The sequence below is a fragment of the Hydra vulgaris genome, chromosome 07 (assembly GCF_038396675.1).
Source record: "Hydra vulgaris chromosome 07, alternate assembly HydraT2T_AEP".
Classification (NCBI taxonomy): Eukaryota; Metazoa; Cnidaria; class Hydrozoa; order Anthoathecata; family Hydridae; genus Hydra; species Hydra vulgaris.
Genome location: NC_088926.1, coordinates 22205650 through 22230282, shown reverse-complemented (window position 1 = coordinate 22230282; position 24633 = coordinate 22205650). Strand labels below are relative to the sequence as shown.

Below are 24633 nucleotides of genomic sequence, written 5' to 3'. Positions count from 1 at the left end.
AAGCATGGTAGAGACAATGTAATGGTCTGGGGGTGTTTTTCTGCTAACAGTCTAGGTCCAATACATCGAAATGATGGAATAATGGACCGTTTCATGTATAAAAATATCCTTAAAGATGTTATGTTACCTCATGCTGAATGGAATATGCCAATAAAATGAATTTTTCAGCAAAACAACGATCCGAAACACACTGCAAAAGTAGTCAAGCAGTGGTTTCAAGACAACCACCTATCGGTGATGGATTAGCCCCTCAATCTCCGGATCTCAACCCAATCGAGAACCTGTGGAAGATCGTCAACCGCAGAATTAATTGTGAAGGTGTTCGTAATAAGGGTCAACTGTTTGAACAAATCCAAAAGGCCTGGGCAGCGATTCCACAAAGTTTCATTGATCACCTGATCGAATCTATGCCTCGAAGATGCAAGGCTGTGATCGATAACAAAGGATTTACCACGAAATATTGATAGCGAAATACAGTTTGGTCAACATTTTGTCGAGTTGCATTGTTTTGTCAAGAAGGAAATCAACTTTTCTTAATAATTTTGATTGATTTATTAATTTTCATGTACAATAATGAACTTTGTGATGAATAAAACTTGAAGAACTTTGTCTCTAAACAGTTACATAGTTATTTCTCTAAATTGAAAAAATGCAGCACTTTTATATAAAGAAACTAAATTAGCATTACTTGGTTGCACTCGTTTTGTCCTATACTGTATATATATATATATACACACACACGAGGATGGTCTTAAAAGTTTCCTACCTCAACGTGAAGCGCACTCGTAAGCATAGCAGCACTCGTAAATAAAAGCAAGTGAATTTTGTTTGTTCATATGTTGATAGTTCACCAAAATTTCAGCCATATCGAACGCACAGTTGTTATGTAACAGTTGTTTGAGTGAGTTGATGTGAGTAATTTTGTGAAAATGGACAAAATTGAGTATCAAGCTGTCATTAAATATTTGTTTTTGAAAGGCAATACGCCTATGCAAATCAAAGATGAGATAAATTCTGTGTATGGGGACTCTGCACCATCATTTACCACAGTGAAATTTTGGGCAGCTGAATTCAAACATGACCGTCAGAGCTTGGGAGACAATGAACGTTCAGGATGTCCAAAAACTGATCGATGAAAATATCGATAAAGTTCACCTAGATGATCGCCGAACTAAAGTGAGAGAGATAGCAGAGGTTATGAACATATCAAAAGAACGTGTTTGTCATATATTACATGAAAATTTAGGCATGAGAAAGCTGTCCGTGCGTTGGGTGCCGCGTTTGCTCACGTTGGATCAAAAACGTGTTCAAATGAACATTTCCAATGCTCTGTTGGCGCTGTTTAGGCGCAATAAATCTGAGTTTTAGCAACGAATAATTACTGTAGATGAAACTTGGATAAACAAAAAAACAGTCCAAACAGTGGGTTGCAAATGGGGAACTGGGTCCAAAAAAAAGCAAAAATTGTTTTTTCGGCTGGAAAAATGATGGCAACTGTTTTTTGGGATAGTCGTGGAGTGATTTTAATCAATTACCTTCAAAAAGGAAAAATAGGAGCATACTACGCATCATTGCTTGACAAGCTAAAGGAACAACTTGCAGAAAAACGGCCACATTTGCAGAAAAAGAAAATCCTGTTTCACCAAGACAGCCCACCGTCTCACACCTCAGCGGTTGCCATGGCAAAAATCCATGAATTACGGTTTGAACTGCTTGACCATCCACCTTACTCACCAGATCTGTGAGTGAATTTCGAAAAAAAGTCTTTTATCTTTGTTAGGTCTTAAACTTTTCAAACTGCCCTCATATATATATATATATATATATATATATATATATATATATATATATATATATATATATATACATATATATATATATATATATATATATATATATTATATATGTATATTTATAAAAACATAAAATTCAATTTTATTAAAATTTAATTTGACGGCAATAAAAACGGGTCGCGTAATTAAAATTTTTTTTTTCTAAACGATCGAATTCTATATGTAAACTTAGATATAAAACATTTTTAAAAGATGGTGAATATTAGCGTTTTTTAGTGCAATTTTTTAAACTTCAACATCGAATTAGAGCACTGTCTGTTGATTTTCAGACCTATGTTTTTATACGATCCTTAATGAGCATAAAGTTCTCTATCATAATCAGCAAAAAAAAAATAAGGGTGGGGGTGGGGGGTGGTAAGAAACTGCAGTAGCGCCAATTAGAGTTTATTCTGCAATTGTTCATTTCAATGATGACACTAATGCTTTACACAAAGTTTTAAATCACTTTAAAATTAGTGACGGTATATGTTTTCAAAATGGTTAAGCTCATAAAGATAGAATAAGTATTTGAATGTCGAAAAAGAAAGCATCAAATAATGTTAAAAAGCAAAGAAAGACAATCAGAAAGATTAAAAAAAAAGATTTATAGACATTCAAAATGAAAAAGAACAGATCCTTAGCTTCCTGGTGGATATTAATCTTTAAGTTATGCTTTTTATGAATACTTTTTTTGTTTTGCCTTTTTCTCAAATTTCTTGTAAAGTTTTTACATTTTCTGAAAAGAAAATGTATTTTCTTACTCATATTTTAATAAAAATAATTAAGGAGCATTTATTATAATGTTTAAAAATAGAGTTTTATTTATATAATGATCAAACTAAATACGTGCAATATTATGTCACAAAAACAAAAATTGTCATATAAATTTGAAATTTTAAAAAGCAAAAGCTGCCCTACTTACTTGATTAAAAATACCATGAGTTTGACTTAAAACGTAAGATGCATCTGCCTGCGGTGATATCAATACTCGCATTGATCCAACATTATTTTTGCTAAAATAAACTTACAAATTACAATTGAAACACTGCGATACTTAATAACTTTTTTTGTTTTGTTTTAGTTTTGTTAATTTATTTTATTTGCTTTACTTTAGTGGTTTTTTAGCTTTTTGAACTTTGTGTTAGATTATAGTTTTTTTCTTCTAAATGTTAAGGTGCTCCAAGAAGACTTATCACAGAGTCTGATCACAGAGCACCGCGGAAAAGCATTTAATCAGGAAGTTGATCACTCTTTCTTTACCAATGTATCTAATTTGGCCAGAGCTGGCATTCAACCTACACCTCTTGGTTCTGAGCAAGAACTTAAACCACTGGGCCACAGCTGCTTGAAGTTGTTGAACCATACTTTGGTATAAAGCCTAAAGATACTTTAAACCCTACTTTAGTATATGCTAATATACTATATATATATACTATATATATATAGTATATATAGTATATATACTGCATATATAGTGTATATACTAAATATATATATATATATATATATACATATATATATATTTATATATATATATAATATATATAGTATATATACTAAAGATACTTTAAACCATACTTTAGTAAAATGATTATACATTTTTTAGTAAAATGATTATACAACTTTTGAACAATTTTACAGATGTTCATTTTTTTAATAAAAAAATTCAAAATTTTTGATTGCAGTATTTTAAAACTACCTGAATATGGAACATAAATATACCTAAATATGGAACCTGGAAATACACAGATGTTGATTCTATTTTTAGATTCTTATTTAAAATAAAATAAGTAAGGAGAGGAAATCAGTGGTGGTATAGTGGTTAGAGTTCTGGCTTCAGAACTGGAGGTCTGCGGTTTGAAGTTGACTTTGACTATATTTTGGATCTTTGGTAAGGAAGGAGGCTTCCTGGTTAAATGCTCTTCTGCAGTGCTCTGTGATAAGACCATAAGGATTTATTGGAGCGCCTAAATAAAAAGTTAAAAAAAAAGGAAATGTAATATTAAAAACTTGAATAATATATAAAAAAAAAGAATATTTTACATTTATTTTTCTAAACTATTACATATTTAAAACAATTATGTATATATATATATATATATATATATATATATATATATATATATATATATATATATATATATATATATATTATATATAAATATGTATATATATATATATATATATACATCTATATATATACACACACACATATATATATATATATATATATACATATATAATATAACTATGTATATATATGGTCCCTGGTAGTACCCCGCTCAACTTGTTTCTCCACGCAGCAGCCTTGTTTGCCAAGGTTCATGATTCGGAGTTATAGAGTTGAGAGAGGGTTATAACCACAAGTAACCTCCTCATGTGCAGTGGCCTTCTCGGCCTAGAGGAGGTAAATTATAAGAAAAAAAAAATTATATATATATATATATATATATATATATATATATATATATATATATATATATATGTATATATATATATATAATGGCAGGAGCTAATTATACAACATCATTGCTTTACCAGCTATATGTTTAGCTCTGATCGCTATTTACTGCATTTATATTACATATATTAACCTACTATCTCTTTAGGTGCAAATTTGGCTAACACAAAATTTTTGTTGACCAGCATTGCATCCCTTCTTTATCTAACAGGCTCATGTAGATGTAAACATGTTTAAATTATTTCCTGCCTAGGATGATTCTAATTATAGGTTTTTGCTTGCGCTTTCTTGGTACAACTCTCATTTAGAGAGTTGTAACAAGGAAACGCAAGCAAATCTTTCTCTTTTTACCTCCTAATGAAGGTACAATTCCAAAACTCAGCTTAATAGTTCTGAGGCTGACTAGCAAACAATGTTTTCCAAACTCTATGATATCACTTATTATTATCATCAGTTTTCAAGACCAAGATGGTCATGAAAAGTGTCTTTATTAGTACTTTTGATGCGCATTCAAGGTCACATAAGAAACCCTACGTTACAACTTTGGTTTCTTTAGTAAGAAAAAGACAACTGTATAGTCTGTTGTTTAGGGTGTCATGTACTCTCTCTATGATTAAGTCAAGATCTCAAATAATTTGAAAAATGAATATAGCTCCTATAATATTAAACATAAGAAACCATAATTACCACCAAATTGTTTCAATGTAACTTTTTATTCATTGAATAAAATCTTGAATAAAACCTCTTGCAAAGTTTACCAGATCTACTCGCACTTTGTGAGAATCATTGGTATTCAGCTGTATTATCTTCGAATCTCAACTCCAACTGTCACATGTTTGGCCAGGCCATATAATTATGCATCAACTCACTTGTTGTAAAATTAAATTTGAATCCTAAGTATTCTTTTATCTGCTTTTGTTCATAATCTCTTCACTCAATCATCTTTTTGTTGTTCATTGTTCTGTTTCTTTAAAACCTGCACTTTTCTCTTGTTTGTTGTTTCTGATTTAATAAATCTACCCCTTTCTCATTATCCTTCAACAAATGCTATTATTATGGGCGACAATAATGCTTACCACACTGAATGGGTTGGTTCTAGTACCACTGACCTTTGGAAAAATTTTAACAATGCCAATAACAAAGGCAAGTCTAACATCGCTCATACATGGGTCTGATCTTAATACATCTCCCAAAAAATAAGGTAGAAATATTCGATTCGAAAGAAACCAATTAATCCATAATTGTACATCTATATCACTCCATTGATAAAGTTATTTATCACTTACACTCCTCTAAAGCTTGTAGTCTGGGCAATATTATTGTCATACAGAAGTGTTTACCAGACCTCTCTTCATTACTTTCTAAACTTTTCAACAAGTGTTTAGCTGAATCTCGTTTTATTGCCTACTGAAAAATAGCATGATTTAAAAAAAGGCATCCAACTTTTAAAAACTTTTGAGATCCCTATGACTATTATCCAATCTTATTATCTGCATTTTTATTTATCTAGTTATTACTATTATCTATCAACTATCCTCTAATCAAATTTCATACTACTACAAGTAAAGCCTTTGAATCGTTAATTAAAAAACTTCTAATATCTCATCATGAGCCTAAAAACTTACACGAAAACAACCGATACAGATTTTGATCTTCTCATTCTTCAGCTGAATTGTCAGCAGTTATAAAAAAAATGTGCTATTTAGCTAAAAGCTATTGTGCATTAAGTAGAAGTGGTGAGAGAAGAGCTCTAGACATTTTAAAGATTTTCAATAAAATCTGGCACGCTTGTTTTCTTGGTAAGCTAGCTTTTTATAGTATATATATAAGAAATTTTTTTACATTTATCAAATTATTTCTTTCAAACCACAGAATTAAAGTTTTCCAGTAACATCTGGGGTGGCACAAGATTCCATCCTTAGCTCTGTGTTGTTATTCTATGTTCTTTATCTATAATAATAATCTTCCCTTTAAAGTGGCTCTATTTGCTGATGACATACCTCAATTTTGACAAAAACCCATCACTTTTTGATTGCTTAGAACAAGCAACCAATATTGAGTATGATTTCTCTTCTGTGATAGTAGTTCTGCGAATTTTAACCCAAACATAACTTGTTTGTTTACTGCTAATATTATTGCTATATTGTTGATATACACTCTTACCCAGTCCTTTACTTTAAATTTTCTCATATTATCTTTCTCTACTAAATTGTTATTATTAAATTGTTGATTAATACTAATCTCTCATAGAAAACATATATACATTCCACTGATTTTATTGGTAATTATTACTAAATTGTTTATTAATACTAATCTCTCATAGAAACCATATATATATTCCACTGATTTTATTGATAATAATTATTGCAGTATTGTTAATATTTATGTATTAATGAATATTCTTACTGAGTTCTCTAGTTTACATCTTCTTAAATTACTACTTACTACTGACCTTTCATACATAAACTCCCAACATAAACAGTGGTTGTTTGCTGCCTTATTCACTCCCAACATAAACAGTGGTTGATTGAAGCCTTGTTGTTAATTCCCAAATTAAACTATTGCTTGCAGCATTGTTGGGAGTGAATTCATTACAATGAAAAAAAAAGTTACTTTTTTTTAAATTGATTTATTAACCAAATATTTTGCCAATTATAGTTTTAATGTACATTTTTATGGTGCAAGCCATATAAATAAATTTAATGGCAACTTAGAGTGATCCACAAAACTTGATAGTAGCTTCACTAACCTGCATAAAGTCCAGAAGTGTGGATCTTGAACACTGTAAACTCCTTCTATTTGACTGACCTACATTATGTAAAAAAAAGTAAGAAAAAAAATTAAAAACTAATATATAAAAAAAAAAGTCTTATTTTTAATGTTTTTTTATTTATTAATCTTCTTTTTTTAGAAATTAAACTTGTTTTTTTTTAAAGATATTTTTTACCATCAATTAAGATCTCAAGCACATGATCATATTTCCAAAAATACTTTACTTACATAAATAAAATACATAGAAAATTTATATTAAGTTGAAAACAGTTAAGCTAAGCAATAGATCAAATAATTAACTTAGAATGAAACATTATACTCGTTGATATGCTAAAGGAAGTTCATATTCTAAATCTTTAGGTGTACGTTGCATCAAAATTGACATAGAATCCATCAAAAGCGGCCATATACTAAAAAAAAAATTAAATATATCATATGTATGTGTGTGTGTGTGTATATATATATATATATATATATATATATATATATATATATATATATATATATATATATATATATATATATATATAACCCCTAACTGTTTGTCAGAAAATTTTTTTGTACTTTGTTGACAAAAAGTAAAAATTAAAATGCAAGACCAGAATTTTTTTTTTTATTACTTGATAGACTGCCTGCCCCAACCAAACCCTCTGTCGATGTAGCAGCACTCCCTTGCGAGTCAGGCTATAAGGTAGTTGATGTAGCAACTCCATGGCGAATCAGGCTATTTGTCAATCGATAAAGCAGCACTCTGTTGCGAGTCAGGCTATTTGTCAGTCGATGTAGCAGCACTTTGTTGCGAGTCAGGCTATAAGATAGTAGAGTAGCAACACTCTGTGCAGATTTACAGTAAAAAAAATAAAAATCAAAACATTTTATTAAAAAAAAATAAAAATATTGTTTATATTATCAAAAACATCCAGAATGTTTTAAAAACATTCAGAATGTTTTTAATAACATTCTGGTCAATTAAATTTGCGTTTTTACGGTTTTTAAAAAAAATGATTAATTTGTAAATTAATGATTTTAACTTTCTGACTACACAAAAATGTTGCACGAAAGTCAAAAGTAATTAAAAGTGACGTATTAGTTGACAAAAGAATCATTTTTCACTTTTCGCACTCCCAAATGCAACAATTTATATATATATATATATATATATATATATATATATATATATATATATATATATATATATATATATATATATAAATTGTTGCATTTGGGAGTACTTATTTGCCAATCCATGTATAAAACTAGAAGCATTTGTAAAAAATAAAAATTCTTTACTAGAAGTGCCCCATTTTGACCCTTAAACATCAGACAGGTCCCTAATATTATAGAAAAAAAATTTCTTATTTTCTTTCTATAATATTAGAAAAAGTCACGTTGGGTCTCAAATGAAGCAAAATTTTATAAAAATTTCAAAAATAATAATAATTTTGTATTAGGATTATTAGTTTACATTTTATTGCATAAAAATTGCCTTTTTTCAACATTATTAAAAAAATCAATTTTTTTCATGGTGTTTTTGAGTCAATTTTTTTTAGAGATGATTACTATTTTTGAAATTTTTATAAATTTTCGTTTCTTTTGAGACGCAACATCGCAAAATGGGGCGGTTCCCCATGTCTTATATTAACACTTTTAATATTTTTTGTTCATTTATAGTTAGACACAACAAAATATTCTTTGATAGAACAAACTTTTATTTTCACCGCAGCCTTATATATATATATATATATATATATATATATATATATATATATATATATATATATAAGGTCACAATTGTTAAATGTATATTAAAAGAAGAATAAACAAAATAAAATACTTAGCAAAATGTAAAGACCAATAGAGTAAAGTACTACAAGCAAAACTCTCATTTAAAAAGAATCTTGTAAGTAAATCAACCCACAATGCAAAACTATTATTCAAATATATTAACAGCAAAAATAATTTAAAAAATACCATTCAAACTTTAACATTCAATAATGAACTAACTAAAAAACCTAATCAAATAGTCAACAATACAAATGATCACTTTAAATCATTCTCTACCAAAAAGAGTACTAATAATTCACTGATTTTAAAAAATACTTTTTTTTTTTTTTGCAAGGCAATAATAGGTTATAAAATAACTGTGAAATTAATTAAAGAAGAATTTCTTGAATTAAAAGAATATAAATTGACCAGACACGGTCAAATCAATAGTACTAAAATGACAAACACCTGTCTTTACTTTAATGCTTGCTATAATTTTTGAAAATAGCTCAAAACCAGAAGATTGCCAATTAAATGAAAAATGGCAGACATAACTCCAATATTCAAAAAAAGAAACAGGCTAACTGCTAGCAACTACAGACCAGTTTCATTAACCTCAATAGTCTCTAAAGCACTCAAAAGTATTATATCTGTTACAATATATAAACATATGTCAAATAATGGTCTATTATCTATATGTTATATATATATAGATAATGGACCATTATTTATAGACATCAACATGGATTTGTAAATAAGAAATCTTGTTTAACAAATCTTATTGAAACAAAGGATCATTTGAGTAAATCACTAGCGTAAAATAATCCAGTACATATTTGTTATCTCAACTTTACTAAATTCTTTGTACCATTGATTAATAATCGTTCATGAGTTACTCTGTACCTTCATGAAAACTTTTTTTTGATTATCAATCAAACTGATGTTATATGAAATATCAAATGCCATATGCAACTGGATTAGCGACATTTTAACTAATCAATAAATCAAAGAGTGATACAAGCATAAACTGGGAAATGATAACAAGCAGTGTTATCTTATTCATTATATATATCAATGATTTATTAGAAATTTTAGAACACTCTTACTTTTTGATAATGTCACCAAGTTGCTTCAGAATGAAAATAACCAAGCCTCCAAATGGTCAGAGATCTGGCAATTACAATTTATGAAAAATGTCATATCATGCAACTTGAAAATAATAAATCCCAATATTTATAAAATAGGTGACAAGATAATAGCAGTCTTTAATATCAAAAAAGAACTTGGAAATTTAATGTCATCAAATTTTAAATGGAAAAGTCAATTGTATGTAATGAACCAATCATACATTAAAAGCTTATTCAATGCTTGGATTGCTGAAAAAAATATTTCATTACATCAACAAGATACTATAAGTAACGTTTAAGACCCCATCTTGAATTTTGGGATATGGGCATGGTGCTCATACCTTAAAAGTGATATTAATGCACTTGAAAAATTTCGAGTTTATGCCACTACATGGATACCCACGTACTACATACTACATGGATTCAAAAACAAAGTTTTTTAAAAACAAGAATTAAAGTACTCAGACTGAGACAGCAGTAGTGTGTGATCGATTGCTATTGCTGACCACACAAAGGATTTTTTTTTTTGACAACTTGACCACAACTTTTTAGATGTTTCCATGATTTAAACATTTTAGAAATGCGCTGAAAAAGGAAATGCTAGCTAAACTTAAACTTAAAAAAAATTTGAAAAAAAAAAAAAAAAACACTATAGAAAAAAGCTCAAAAAATAAAATTGTTAAAAAAAATAGTGTAGTTTGTTTAAAATAATTTTTAATCATTTAAAGTTAAAAAAAAGAGGTAGATTAAAGATGTCTTGATTTATAAAATCAAGACATATTTTATAATTGCTGTTTTTTTAAATATATATATATATTAAAAAAAAAATCATGGTAAAAAATTTTATATTATTAAAAAAAAAGTGTAATATTCTTTGATTATTTAAATAAAATGTGCCTGTAATTTAAAAATAATAAAGGGTAGATTAGGGTAATATGAACACCTTAAGCGAAAATTAAAATAATTTCAAAAATAACTAAGCTGGATCCAAAACTTTTGCAAATAAACAGTATTTAAGGATCCCTATTCATGATCCACTTAGATATTTGGGAACCCGAAATTTTTTCTTAAAAACACACAGGTTTTAAAAAAGTAGCAAAAATGTTCATATTACCCAGACCACTTGGTAAAATGTTCATATTACCCAGACCACTTGGTAAAATGTTCATATTACCCAGACCACTTGGTAAAATGTTCATATTACCCAGACCACTTGGTAAAATGTTCATATTGCCCAGACCACTTGGTAAAATGTTCATATTACCCAGACCACTTGGTAAAATGTTCATATTACCCAGACCACTTGGTAAAATGGACACTTTAAATTAGCTCCAAAAAAAACATTTTGTAAAAAAAATACCAACCTGACAATTAGAACTAATTTTTGGAGTAATATGATTCGTTATTAACAAAACTTATCATTGAAAGATCAAATTTTAAGCCACTTTTTGTTAAAACAATACTATGTTTTCCGCAGGAAAAAAAAAAAAAAATTAGTTTGTTATTTTTTCAATTTTATTAACTGAAACATTTGAACAACAAAAATTCAATTTTTTTGAATTTAAATTATAGAAAAATGTTTAGTATTGTTAAAATATTAAAAAAATTTATTATATTTTGTTTTTAGTCAAAAAACCAATTAAAACCACTGCTTTTTTAGGACTTTAAACTATGTAATTTCAATGAAAATCACTGGTAAATTTGAGCATGCTCATATTACACAAAAATGGTATCTTTAAATAAAGTCAAAACTAAATAGTTCAATGCATTGTTTTTCAAACAAAAATGGATTGGATATTTACCTAACATATTTTTCTTAATGAAAAAACTGATTTCATTATTTTAGCTCTAAAATTTCTTTAAGTATGCTCATATTACCAAGGTGCTCATATTACCCTTATCTACCTTACTGCCAATAAGCAATTTAATTTAATTTTAATTTGAGGATTAAAGGCAATTAATAACTTTATTAATAAGCATTTCATGTAACAAATTCAAAAATTATTATAAAAGATTTGAACTTTTTTATCCCTATCGTAATAGAAAAAAAAATAAAATAAAATAAAATCTTTATTTAAAAGATTTAAAAAAAAAATAAAAGTAAATATAGTTAATTTATATTCTTGTATATTTATATAAAATGTTCCTGCACTTGTTCTAAGTAAACTAGTTACAAATATTTTAAATGTATTTATAATTTAAAGTAACTTAAAAAAAGTCTTTCAAAAAATAATTGTTTAAAAGAGTTTTAGAAAGACATAGAAAAATAATTTGAAGCATTTAAATTTATCATAAAAAATACATGCCTACATAAAAAAAATATACATATAACATTTTTTGTTAACTTATGCAAAATGGGTTTTAAACAATCATTATAATTAACTTTTTTTATTATATTTAAAGCCTTTAGGTAAAATAAAAACTTTAGAAAAGATCAGCGATAAGTTATTCATCATATAATAATTTTTAAAATTGCATTTAAATTGTTAAAACATCAAAACAGCCATGGTCAAATTGTAAAGAAATTAAAAATAAGCAAAGCCGGTTACAGCCTCATTCCAAACCCTCAGTTGATATAGCATGAGATAGTGTAGCACTATATTATAGCTTGCCGCTGCAAGGGAGTGTTGCTACATCAACTATCTTTTTGCCTGCTACTATAAGGAAGTGCTGCTACAATGACTACTTTATAGCCTGCTGATACAACTAGTGCCGCTAAAATGACTGAGGGTTTGCTTTGGGCAAGCAATCTATCATTTTTAAAAAAACCTTATTCAAGTTTTTAAACTTTTTCTGGTCTAGTTTATTAGCAATCTCTTTAAAACTACAATTTATGGAAGAAACGTTTCGACTACCATGCAAGACTATCTATTTTTAAAGTACAGTGCAGCATACTAGAACTATACACCACACGCAAACATATCTTGTGATTGAGTATTAGGGATAATTGATCGCAAGATTTGCCTGCAGATCGAGTATCAGGAATACTCAATCTGCTGGCCAATCGACAAAATAATTACACAACCAATAGTGTTTGACATTATTTTACCAATTGATGCTGTAAAGAAGTAAAGAAAAAATGAACAAAAAAACTCAGAGGTTATAATACAACAGTAAAGAAGTAAAGAAAAAATGAACAAAAACAACTCAGAGGTTATAATACAACAGTTTGCTTTTTGCAGTTGCAAAAAGCAAACTGTTGTATTATAACCTCTGAGTTGTTTACTTTAGAATAATTTTCTTAAAACTGACTTTTGCTTTATTCCAAGCAGTGGATTTATATGAGCTTCATTTTTTAAAAAAGCTGACCATAATTATATATTATATATATATATATATATATATATATATATATATATATATATATATATATATATATATATATATATATATATATATATATATATATTAGGGTGGGTCAAACGCCCCACCTTATTTTCGAAAATTAAAAGGCATTGTTTTGTGTGCTATGAGTGTACTCTGAATAAACTAAATTTAACTCATTTGCACAATTTTTAGACCTCGCTCAATGGACTCAAAGATCAAAATTTCACCTAAAAAAATCAGTATATCATATTATAATAACTTCAAAAATGAATATCTTTTCAACCGTTTTTTATTCCATTTTGTAGGTCTATACAATCATTTTTAAGTTTTTACTAAATTTTCAATTTGCTGGTCTGTTTATTTTATTAAGATCGCAAATACTTATGATGCTTTTAAGCTTTATTAAAGTAGAAAAATTGATTTTTTGCAGTGAAAAATCAAAAAAACTTTTTTATTTTTATTATTTTATGTTTTGTTTTAGTGGAAAAAATAAACTACATCTACTATCTAATAATATATCTACATTAACAGTAGAAACAAATGTAATTTAATATTTAAAATAAAATGGGAAAAGATACAAGACCGAAACATAATGTTTTTTTGATAATTGATGCCATTCAGATGCTACCATCACCTCAATTGCCTACTGGAGAGCAAGTTCTGCAATATTTACATGGCAAACTAATTAAAGGAAGAAAAAAAAAATTACAATATAGACTCAGTGATATAGTTTCTTGCAAATTTCCACATGGGAGTTTTGAAATCGGTTGCAATAACCCTGATAGTTGTAATTTTCTTACAAAATTTTTGTTTTGTCACTGAAGAAAATCTGGAATAGAAGTTCAATTCCAAGAGAAAAGATGAAGTTTATAGAGCAAGATAACGATTGACAGACAACTTAAAATAAAGTAAATTATAGAGAATCAGGAAAGCAAGAAGAAAAATTCCAAAGAACTGATGTTTGAGAAAAAAAAAACTAGATGAATGAAGAGTTTTTGGAGCACTTAGGAACAGTCACAGAAAAAGGATGAGACTTAATTGAATGACAAATAATACGAGAATAAATTTAAGTAGATGGCACAAGAGACGCTAGCTCTTTAGACCAGTGACCATTATAGTATTTGTGGAAAAGAGAATCAGAAGTAACATTACGATGATGCGATAATGGTTGGAGATTGGCTGCAGGTCCAACTATGGTTACAATCGTTTTTGCACCTTATATATACAGCTAATTTGGCTAATGTCATTAACTTAGCTGGTGGAAACTAAAAGGACTTTGACATTTCTTTAAAGTCAGCAAAGGTTCATTTAAATGATGTGATTAGTGATAATGGTTTAAAAACAAAAAAAGATGTAATTGAAATAGGCCAGGGAAAATTACTTTGTGTTCATTTTGATACAAAAATTGTAAGAGTATTTTTATGGTGAAAATAGAAATGTTGAGCGCTTAGCGCTAGTGATTTCAAATCCTAGTATTGATAAGGAACTTATTGGATTTCTTTCTATAACAGATAATTGTAGAATAACACAAGCCAAAGCTATTAGGGAAATACTGGAACCTTGGAATCTCTGGGATTTAATTTATAGTGTTTGTTTTGACACAACATCTTTAAATACAGGTGAGAAAAATTTGTGCACTTAATAGTATGATAGAGAATACTTTTGTATTTTGATATTTTAATTTTTTTATAAATTTCATTATACTTTTTATTTTTTGCTCTTCAAATAACTGAATCAAATTTAGACTGGATGCAGGGTGCATGTGTGTTGCTAGAAAAAGAGATGTGCAGGCTGTTATTATGGTTTGCCTGCACACATCATGTATTTGAGCTCCATGTTAAGATATACTATATTATTTATTGTTTATTTATAAAATACTTTTGTTCTAGTTCTGTTCAAATAGCTTTTTTATTATCTCATTTGCCATTAACAAGCACGCAGCACTTGCAGTTTCTGGGATAGTCTCACATGGACCAGTTGATAATCTTTTCAAAAAAAATCAAAATTTCTGGGAAACTTTAAAGCTGGACATAAATTTGAACAACCTTAACAAGTTTGAATGGAGCAAGCAAAAAAGAACATTTTTAGAAAAAAAGGTAGAGATTTGTATATTTCTTTTTTTCTAAATTAAAAAAAATTCATATTAACAAATTTAAAGCACACTTTTTTAAAGGGTTTTGAAAGAAAAATTTATCTTGAATGTTCCTTGTTCCATTTTCCACATGGTGACTACAAGCATTTAGCTGAGCTTGTTTTGGTTTGGATAGGTAGCGATAAACTAGCAAATTTTAAGTTTTGTAAACCTATAGCTTTTCACGATGCAAGATTTTTATCAAAAGCTATCTACTACATGACAATAGAACTTCTTACATTTCATTTGCAACAATTTGATATATTTAGTGCAGAAGAAATAGCAACAGTTCATCAAGTTACTGAGTTTACTGGGCTAATTCTTGCAAGATGGTTTCTAAAAGCAACATTGGCAGCCTCTTCTCCTTGCTTAGATTTATGTGCAATTAGGGACATGATCAATTATGGGTCATTTAACAAAACAATTTTATCTGCAGCAATTATAAGTTTTAAAAATCATTTATGGCTTCTTACAGAGCTAAATATTGTACTTGCTATATGTGATCAAATGCTAGACGATAACACAAGAGAAAAAATTGCCAAAAAAATAATTTTTTATACCATGAACCTTCAAGATTAACATTTAGAAAACCACCTTTTCCAAACATCAACATATCAAAAACTCCCAAGTTATGGCAACTGTTTGGACCTCAAAGTTGGATTCTAATTCAACAGCTAAATATATCTGCAATAGAAACAGAATGGATACAAGTTAGCTCAAACTAAATGTTACTCTTGAATGATTTAATTTTTTTTTTTCTTTAAAATAATTAAAAATGCCTGTATATATTTTTTATTTTAGAGATTTGAATCAACATAGGAAAGTTAACTGTAGTAAATGATTGTGCTGAGAGAGGAGTAAAGCTTATCCAAGACTTTACACACATGTGCCAGGATGAGAGAGGAGTAAAGCTTATCCAAGACTTTACACACATGTGCCAGTATGAGGAATTAAAGCAATGTTCGATGCTTTCAATTTCAAGTCACAGACAAAAATTTTCAGTCAACACTAAAGACAAGTTGTCAAAAACTCTTAGATGTGTTATGTAATTATTACATTGTTTATGTGATTGTTAAATTGTAAAATCTAATTTAATAAATTTATGTCCAGTTAATTGAAAAAAAGTTAAACATGATTTTAAAATAAAAAATAGAAAAACATTGTATTTTTTTTTTGTCTCTTTTCGTTTAAACAAAAAGACAAAAAAAATTAATTAAGGGCCTTTAACTTGTCATAATATGACTTTTTGGGGCAAAAATTTAATTTTTGAGCCTGTTGATTGGGGGTTTAAAATTTGAGCAAATAAGTTGAATTTTGTTTTTTACTGGTCACAGATTACGCCCATAGCACATGGAAAACAGTGCCTTTTGATTTTCAAAAATAAGGGGTGTTTGAATAATATATATATATATATATATATATATATATATATATATATATATATATATATATATATATATATATATATATATATATACATGTATATATATATATATATATATATATATATATATATATACACACACTGTAAAAAAATTATATCGTATAGCCTGATACCGCAAAGGTGTGCCACTACATTGACTGAGGGTTTGGGATGGGGCAGCAAGCTTTTTTTCAGTTTTTTTCTTCTTTTTCTGAAAAAGTATATTTTAAAGATAAGCAAAACTAGTAAGCATATGCTTATCTAAATACACATTTATATATCATAGATTATCCTGGTCATATTTAAAATATCCTGAAAATTTTTTCCTTATAATATCCTGAAAAAATTTGGAAAAATATTTTGAAGACATTTCCGGAAAAATCCGGGAATAAATTTTTTTTGTCTATTTAAGAATATCTCATATGCTTGAAAAGGAAATTTATGGCAGACATTCTTCTATATAAAAGAAAAGTATTTTTATACTTATTTACATAGAGTTTATAAATTAAAATATACAATAATTATAGCCAAAATAATTAAATTGATCTCTTAGTGCTGAGTATTTATCTTAAACAACCCTTAAAAAATAAGTTTCATATTATTTAAATGTTCCAAAACGAAAAATTTATTAAAACATTAGCAAAAAACTTTTAACAAATAATTTTTAAAGCCTTTTTTTTTCTTGAAGGTAAGTTCTGGATCTTTGATAAACGACTTTGTGGTTACTAAATGACACCAAACAAAAAAGCTCTTTCAAATAACTATAACTGGGGTTATAAACATTATGTTTGGGTTTTTGGAATTAATTTTTATGTAGATCAATGCTTTTATGTATAAGTGCGGTAGTGGTGTAGTGGTAGAGCGCTTGTTTCATAAGCGAGAGGATCTGAGTTTGATCCCCACCACATCCCTAGTAGTACTGCGCTCAACTTGTTTCTCTGCGCAGCGGCTTAACCACAATTAAGTAGCCTCCTCATCTGTAGTGGTCTTCTGGGCCCTGGGGAGGAGGCGAATTAACAGAAAAAAAAGAAAAAAAAAAACATAATAAAAATCTCAATAAGTAAACGCTTTAAAAGTCTCATTTGAATTTGATTTATTTCAAAAACAAAATTAATATAAGTGATATATGAAACTAAAAATTATGAAAATGACAACTTTTATTTGGATTGAGTAAAAAAATAGTGCAAATTAATTTGATTTCACGGTAAATGAAAGCGAAATATCTTAACGGAAATAAAAATAAAACAAAGTAGAAAAGCGGTCTTCATTTAATTAAAATGTTTATTTCATCAAAATTCCAGTTGAACTAAAACGCAAAAATTTTTTCAAATTTTTTATAGTTGTGAAATTGTTTGAAAATCGTTTAAAAAACTCTGTGGTAAGTATATTTATTATTCAAACCAGATAATTTACAATGAAAAATATTAAGTTTATATTAACCTCTCAACCCAAAGTATAATGGCAAAACAATGTTTTTTTGTTAATATCTCAATAAATAGATTGATTTGGTAATTTTAATTAACACAAAACTTATTTTAAAATAAATACATACACTTTTTAATAGGCTGGGTGAATCCGGGTGAAAAAAAAAGCAATTGCTTTTACTCAGCGTTCGAGTATTTGCTCAGCTTTACGTGAATAAAATTTTTAGGAATTTTGCTCAAATTTTTATTCACGTAAAGCTGAGCAATTACTCCAATATGTCTCAGCACTTGGGAATATCTATAAGAATAAATATACGCATACAAATAAGAAAAATTTATTTGTATAAATAATGCCTCACCTAAGTAAAATAGAGCATAAAGTAATTGATGAACGAAACTTTTACTGTTTTAATTATTTGATGACAAAAAAATATTTTAAACTCCTACTTCAAGAAATCTATTTGGATATAAGGAAAATTAAAAATTTATAGAAATATCCGGAATTCCAGATATATGCGGAAAAAGATAACCCCTGATATATATATATATATATATATATATATATATATATATATATATATATATATATATATATATATATATATATATATATATCAAGCCTTCTCAGAAGAAGTGTGCTGTCCCAGACCTTGACAACACGGCCTCAGTTTTTTTGCATATATTGAAAATTTGCGTGTTTTAAAAAATGCGATGAAAAAACCAAACTAATTTAAAATATTTTTTAATTTAGAAGTGCCTTAATTAATAGTTCAAACTTAATTAATCTAATTTAAAAGTGTTTCAATTAATAGGTTAAAGCTAATAACTTTTTCTATATCCCAACTATGATGTAGCGCTTAGGTTGATTAAATGTTGATTAATTTTTTCTAAATTCTTTGTAGTGAAACACTTTTAAATTAAAATAATTTTATGGTTTTCTTCATTCTAGTTTATTGATTTTATCATTTGTTTTTATTTATTTTATTGTTTGTAAAGCATTTTTATTTTTTTCGTTTAGATTTTTATTTTATTTTTATATTTTTTATTTCTCTTTACAGCTTATTGTTTGTTTATTTTTAATTTTTGCTTAAGTTTACATTTGTTTATTCAAGTCGTCAAAACAAAATACTATCATACAAGGCATGTGACAGCAGGCATCTCCTGAGAAGGCTTGATATATATACATACATACATATATATATATATATATATATATATATATATATATGTATATATATATATATATACATATATATATATATATATATATATATATATATATATATATATATATATATATATATATATATATATATATATAGACACACACACAAATAACACATTTAATACCTCATTGAGATCAAAACAGAAATAAAGATGGAACACAAAGGGTCAGCAAGCATCCAACCTTTAGATAGTAAGAAAATAATTTTTGAATATTTATAACTATAAACAACTGTAGCTTAAAATAGTTTTAAAATAGAATATAGAACATATCATTTTTAAAATTATAGAATATAAAACATATAACTTTAATATAACTGTTTAAAACTTAAGAAAATTAAAAATTTTCATCATTAACATATCAACATTAATGAGTTATTCTTAAATTATATCTACATTAAAACCCAAAAAAAGAAAAGGCTTTATTCAAAGCAAATTTAATTATTAGTTAGAAATTCTATTTTTATTTAAAGTAGAAAAAACCTTAAAAGAGGTTTTTTAAAATTTATTTGCCTTTGCCCTTATATAGTTGTATCTCTAAGTTATGTTGAATCTATTTAATGAGTGATGTTGCTAACTTATTTGTTATATAAATCGATGATGACAAGATGATGATTGATTATTCAGTTTATCATAGGATGAGTTGATTCCACTGAGCAATTGGAGATATATAAATCCTAATCTTTTTGTATGCATGTTTATTTAACATTGATTTAAATGACCATGTTGCAAGTCTATTGATAAAGCTGCAATTAAAAAATAATTTGAACAACTTTTACAGATTAAAAATTGATCTAAAATATAACTATATAGAAACAATATTTTAATTGTTATTGATAAAAATTAATTAATTGAATAAATATAGTTAAAACCATTGCTTACATTACCTTTGATCATGTAAAATGATCTCTAAAATATTGTTATCAAAAAGCCTAACTCATGCTAGATGTAGCCACGGCTTTATAAACAATTAATCGTAAACCCTTTTGTATTTGGTTAAAAAAAAAAATCAATTTGAGTAAATTAAAAAACAATAATTTTTAAATATAAATAAAAAAAAACAGTAACTTAACAATGAACAAAACTTCATGAGACTTTTTATTTCTTATGTCTACTCAGTTGGGGAAACTTTTGAAAAAAAAAAAAAACTTAAAATTTCTGTTTTTTAGCAAAACTTCCAAATTCAATACTGATTTCAATTAAATTTTAAATTATTTCACAATTGTGACTTTATTGCTTATTTATTGTTTATGTTATTTTATTATTTGTTATTGCTTATTTAGTGTTTATATTATTATACTAAGTAAATTAAATTTTTGTTTTTTAAATACAATATATTCTTCAAATAAATTGACTTTTTTTTGTAAAGTTGTAAAGTGACATAATTCAAGATGAAAACTAGTAAAGTTAGTAAAAAAGAATAATGGTGCGAAGATTAGACCACTCTAAGGACTAAATTCAACCAACTACATGGGGTACAGGGGTAGGTACAGAAATTTTTTTAAATAAGTCCAAAAAAAAGTTTTTATGTTTCAACCCCCTCCTCGATAATTCTTTAAAAACATCACTTACAATATCGCTAATATACTAAGCAAGAAAAATTATACTTTTATTATATTTGAATTTTATATAAAATACAATCCATAAATGTTCATGATAAACTTATTTACTATCTATACATTATAAACTTTATTATATATATACGTTATAAACTTATTTACTATCTATAGATAACTCTGTTAGAAAGCTAAGCCAAAACATTTTAGCTTCTTCTACTTTTATGCTTTGCAGCTTCTTTTTACCATTTTCTTATAAGTTTTTAAAGTCTAAGTGAAGAAAAGGTTTGCTACCATTTATATAAAGTTAAAGGTAAAGTAGAAGTAACTTAATATAAACTAAAAAAAAAAGCTTGTTCATAGCATACTTGAAGATTTGATTAACAATATTTCTACGTGAAGAGTTTAATGTCTCAATGAGATTTAAACCAATAAAAAAAATAGTGGGATGGGAAAGGAAGGCAAGATCAACAATTAATGACACAAAATTAAAAAGATGTGTGTGAGGGAGGAGGGAGGAGGGAGGGGGAGGGGGGATATTATAACTACTAGTGATAATGAAATTATCAATAGTAGTTATAATATGACAAAATGAATAAGACATGAAATAAATCAAACAATTATTTTTACTCAGTATTTGAAAAAGAGCAATCTTCTCCTCTCTAGATTTTCACCAACAAACAAAAACATTCTACAACACAGAAATAAAGCTAGTAATAACTAAAGAAATTTTTCAAGAACGAATTAAAAAACTGAATACAACAAAATCAATAGGATAGGACAACATTCATTCTAGAGTTCTCGAAGAGGAAAAAGTTTTGGGATTCCATTACTATTATCTATCATCTTTCACTCAAATTTGGTAAAATTCCTAATATGTGGGAAATGGCAAATGTTAGTCTAATTTTAAGGAAAAGCAGTAAATTCGAAGCTTCAAACTACAAAGGATTTTCAATAACATCTATTGTAAGTAAAATTATAGAAAATCTTATATGTGAAGCAATTTTAAAATACTGTAGTGAAAACAATATTATCTTAAAATCTTAACATGGTTTTATTTAAAAAAAAAGCTGCGTTACCAACTTACTTGAAACTCTGGATATTATTAAAAAAACCATACAAGACAATTATCAAGTTGACATAGTGTGCACCAGCAGTTCCCAAACTGTGGAATGAGATCCCAGCAGGGGTTGCCAAAAATTTGCCTAGTGTTGCCATTAGACCTTTTAAAAATAATTTGCTTATGCCAGTCAATGGTTTCTTTCTATCATTTTAAGTTTAAACTAGTCATTACACCAAAGCAACATACAATACTATGATTCATTTGACAGATGTCAGGAGCATGTATAATTTTATTATATTAGACATTTCAATTCCTGCAACCAATAGTTTTTGTCGTCAAATGACCACATGCCCATCAGTCGAGAAAGCACATTCCGATGGCACTAAAGTTGCATTTGCAGCACATGAACTTTCTCACTAAAATATCATAATAATATTTTCCATCCTTCAGGTTTTAAAAGGGTTTTGTCCGAGAAACAAATTTATAAACAATGATGTACCTAAGCTGAGGAATAAAAGGTGGGTTTCTAAATCAGAAACTCAAAAAAATTTACAAAGGTTGTATTTAATGTTTTTAGAAATTCTGATGGGGATAAAGAAATCGGAACTATTTAAATTTTTAACAAGATCTTCAAGATCTTCTTTCACAAACCATGTTAATATTGTTAAATTGTTATATTGCAATTAATGGTTCTAAAGTTTAAAATGAGTGAAATGAATTTTAAACTTATCTAATGACAGTTACCCAGTCTTTCACAGGAAGACGTGCGATCCTGTGTCTTTATATGACCAAATGACATTTTGCTTTGACAATTTGACCGCGGCTATTTCAAAAAACATTTTAAAAACACGCTGAATGAAAAATATTCTTAATTATACCTTAAGTAAAATAAATTACATCAAAACTTTGAACAAATGTTTTTATATTAGCGAAACGCTTTTAAATAAAGTAACAAATTACTTATAATGATTTTTTTTTTAAGGATAATTGGCAGTTGTATATATTTTTTTAATTTATAATATATAAATTGTTTAAGTGTGCATTTTTTATAATAAACATTATTAAAAGTAAAAAATTGTTTTGTTTTTATAAATGATGACATTCTACGACAACGAAAGTCTTATAAACAAATTTTAATATAAGAATAAATAAAGTTAATACATTTTAAAAGATAAACAAAATTTCGCTGAAAAAAAAAAGACAAATGTTTTAGAAAGCTGTTACAGTTAAATAAGTTTGACCTTAAATGCTTTTATATTATCGAAACACTTTTTAATGAAGTAACAAAACACTTCTAATGAATTTTTATAATAAGTATTAAAAGCTGTTGCTTTTTTTTACTTGTATTATTATGTACTTTTTATGATAAATGTTTATCTTTAAACATATTAAAAAACAAAAAACAAAGCACAAATGTTAAAACAAAGAATGAAGTGGTTTTTTAATGCGTAAATTAAATAGACTAAGCATTTTAGTTTGATGAGTTATTTTTTTTTTGTGTGTTTTTGCTTTAGTTAAGTATTTTTTTTATTTTCTATTTCCTTAAGATTGTTTTTTCTTTTTTAAAGTTTTTTTTTTAGATAAGTTTAAGTAAGTTTTTGTAACGCATTTTTAAATTTTGAAAATATGTCAAAAGCCTTGGTCAAATCGTTAAAACAAATTATTTTTTGCATGGTCATATAATTGCGTGCGATCGCACGTCTTCCCGTGAAGACTAATTACCTGTCATTTATTAATGCTATGTACTGATTACCTAACTAAAATCTGACCAGTACCAACAGAAAAATTTAGCTGGCATTGAAGCTTCATATTTAGTGGCTCTTAAAATTGCCAGAGCCAAGAAACCTCACACCATTACCAAAAGCCTAATGTTGCTAGCAACCAAAGACACTTTTTGAGTTATGCTCAGAGTTAAATATGTTAAAAAACTACATAGAATGTCTAATAACTGTCGAATAACACCATCAGTAGAAGAATTGATGACAATATATTATATTCTTGAGCAGGTAATCAAGAAAATAAAATCCACCCCTCTTGAAATATTTATCATCTGACTTGTTGAACTGATAGATGCGGCTTTTTGGTTTACTTATATTAATGAAAGCGAATTCAAAAGAAGTTTATTTTTTGCAAACCACTCCAAACTACGACTACTGCACACGATGCATTTAATACAGTTGGTTTTTTTAAAAAAAACATGACATTCCTAAAAAAATGTTTGAATAAATAATAAGAGCATATGGCTCAGAAACAGAAAGCAAAAAGTAATAGTGGGTGATTCTATTTCTAAATAGAAAGATGTTACTAACGGTGTACTCAAGGTTCTGTATTAGGCCTTCTTTTAGTTGTTCTCTGTATCAATAATTTACCTAGCAGCAAACACTAATCTATAAAACTCGGTGCTGACGATAAGATAATTGGAGTTAGTAAGATGCCAGAAGATGCTAATCGATTACAAAAAGGTAATCGATAATACAGTCTTATAGTGCAAAAAATGACCTTTAAATTTAAATTAAAAAGACAAGAAAA

The 24633-nt window shown here is 27.2% G+C and overlaps 1 protein-coding gene across 1 annotated transcript in view; it reads right to left on the bottom strand.

Annotated features, from left to right (window-relative positions):
- LOC100211013 (zinc transporter 7) overlaps positions 1-24633 on the bottom strand; it is a 64371-nt gene that overhangs the window by 3742 nt on the left and 35996 nt on the right. The window contains exons 8-11 of the mRNA XM_065801361.1: positions 19612-19669; positions 7385-7475; positions 7043-7101; positions 2755-2845 (exon numbers count right to left, since the gene is read on the bottom strand). Coding sequence (XP_065657433.1) covers positions 2755-2845; positions 7043-7101; positions 7385-7475; positions 19612-19669 — 299 coding nt within the window. The remainder of the gene's footprint in view (positions 1-2754; positions 2846-7042; positions 7102-7384; positions 7476-19611; positions 19670-24633) is intronic.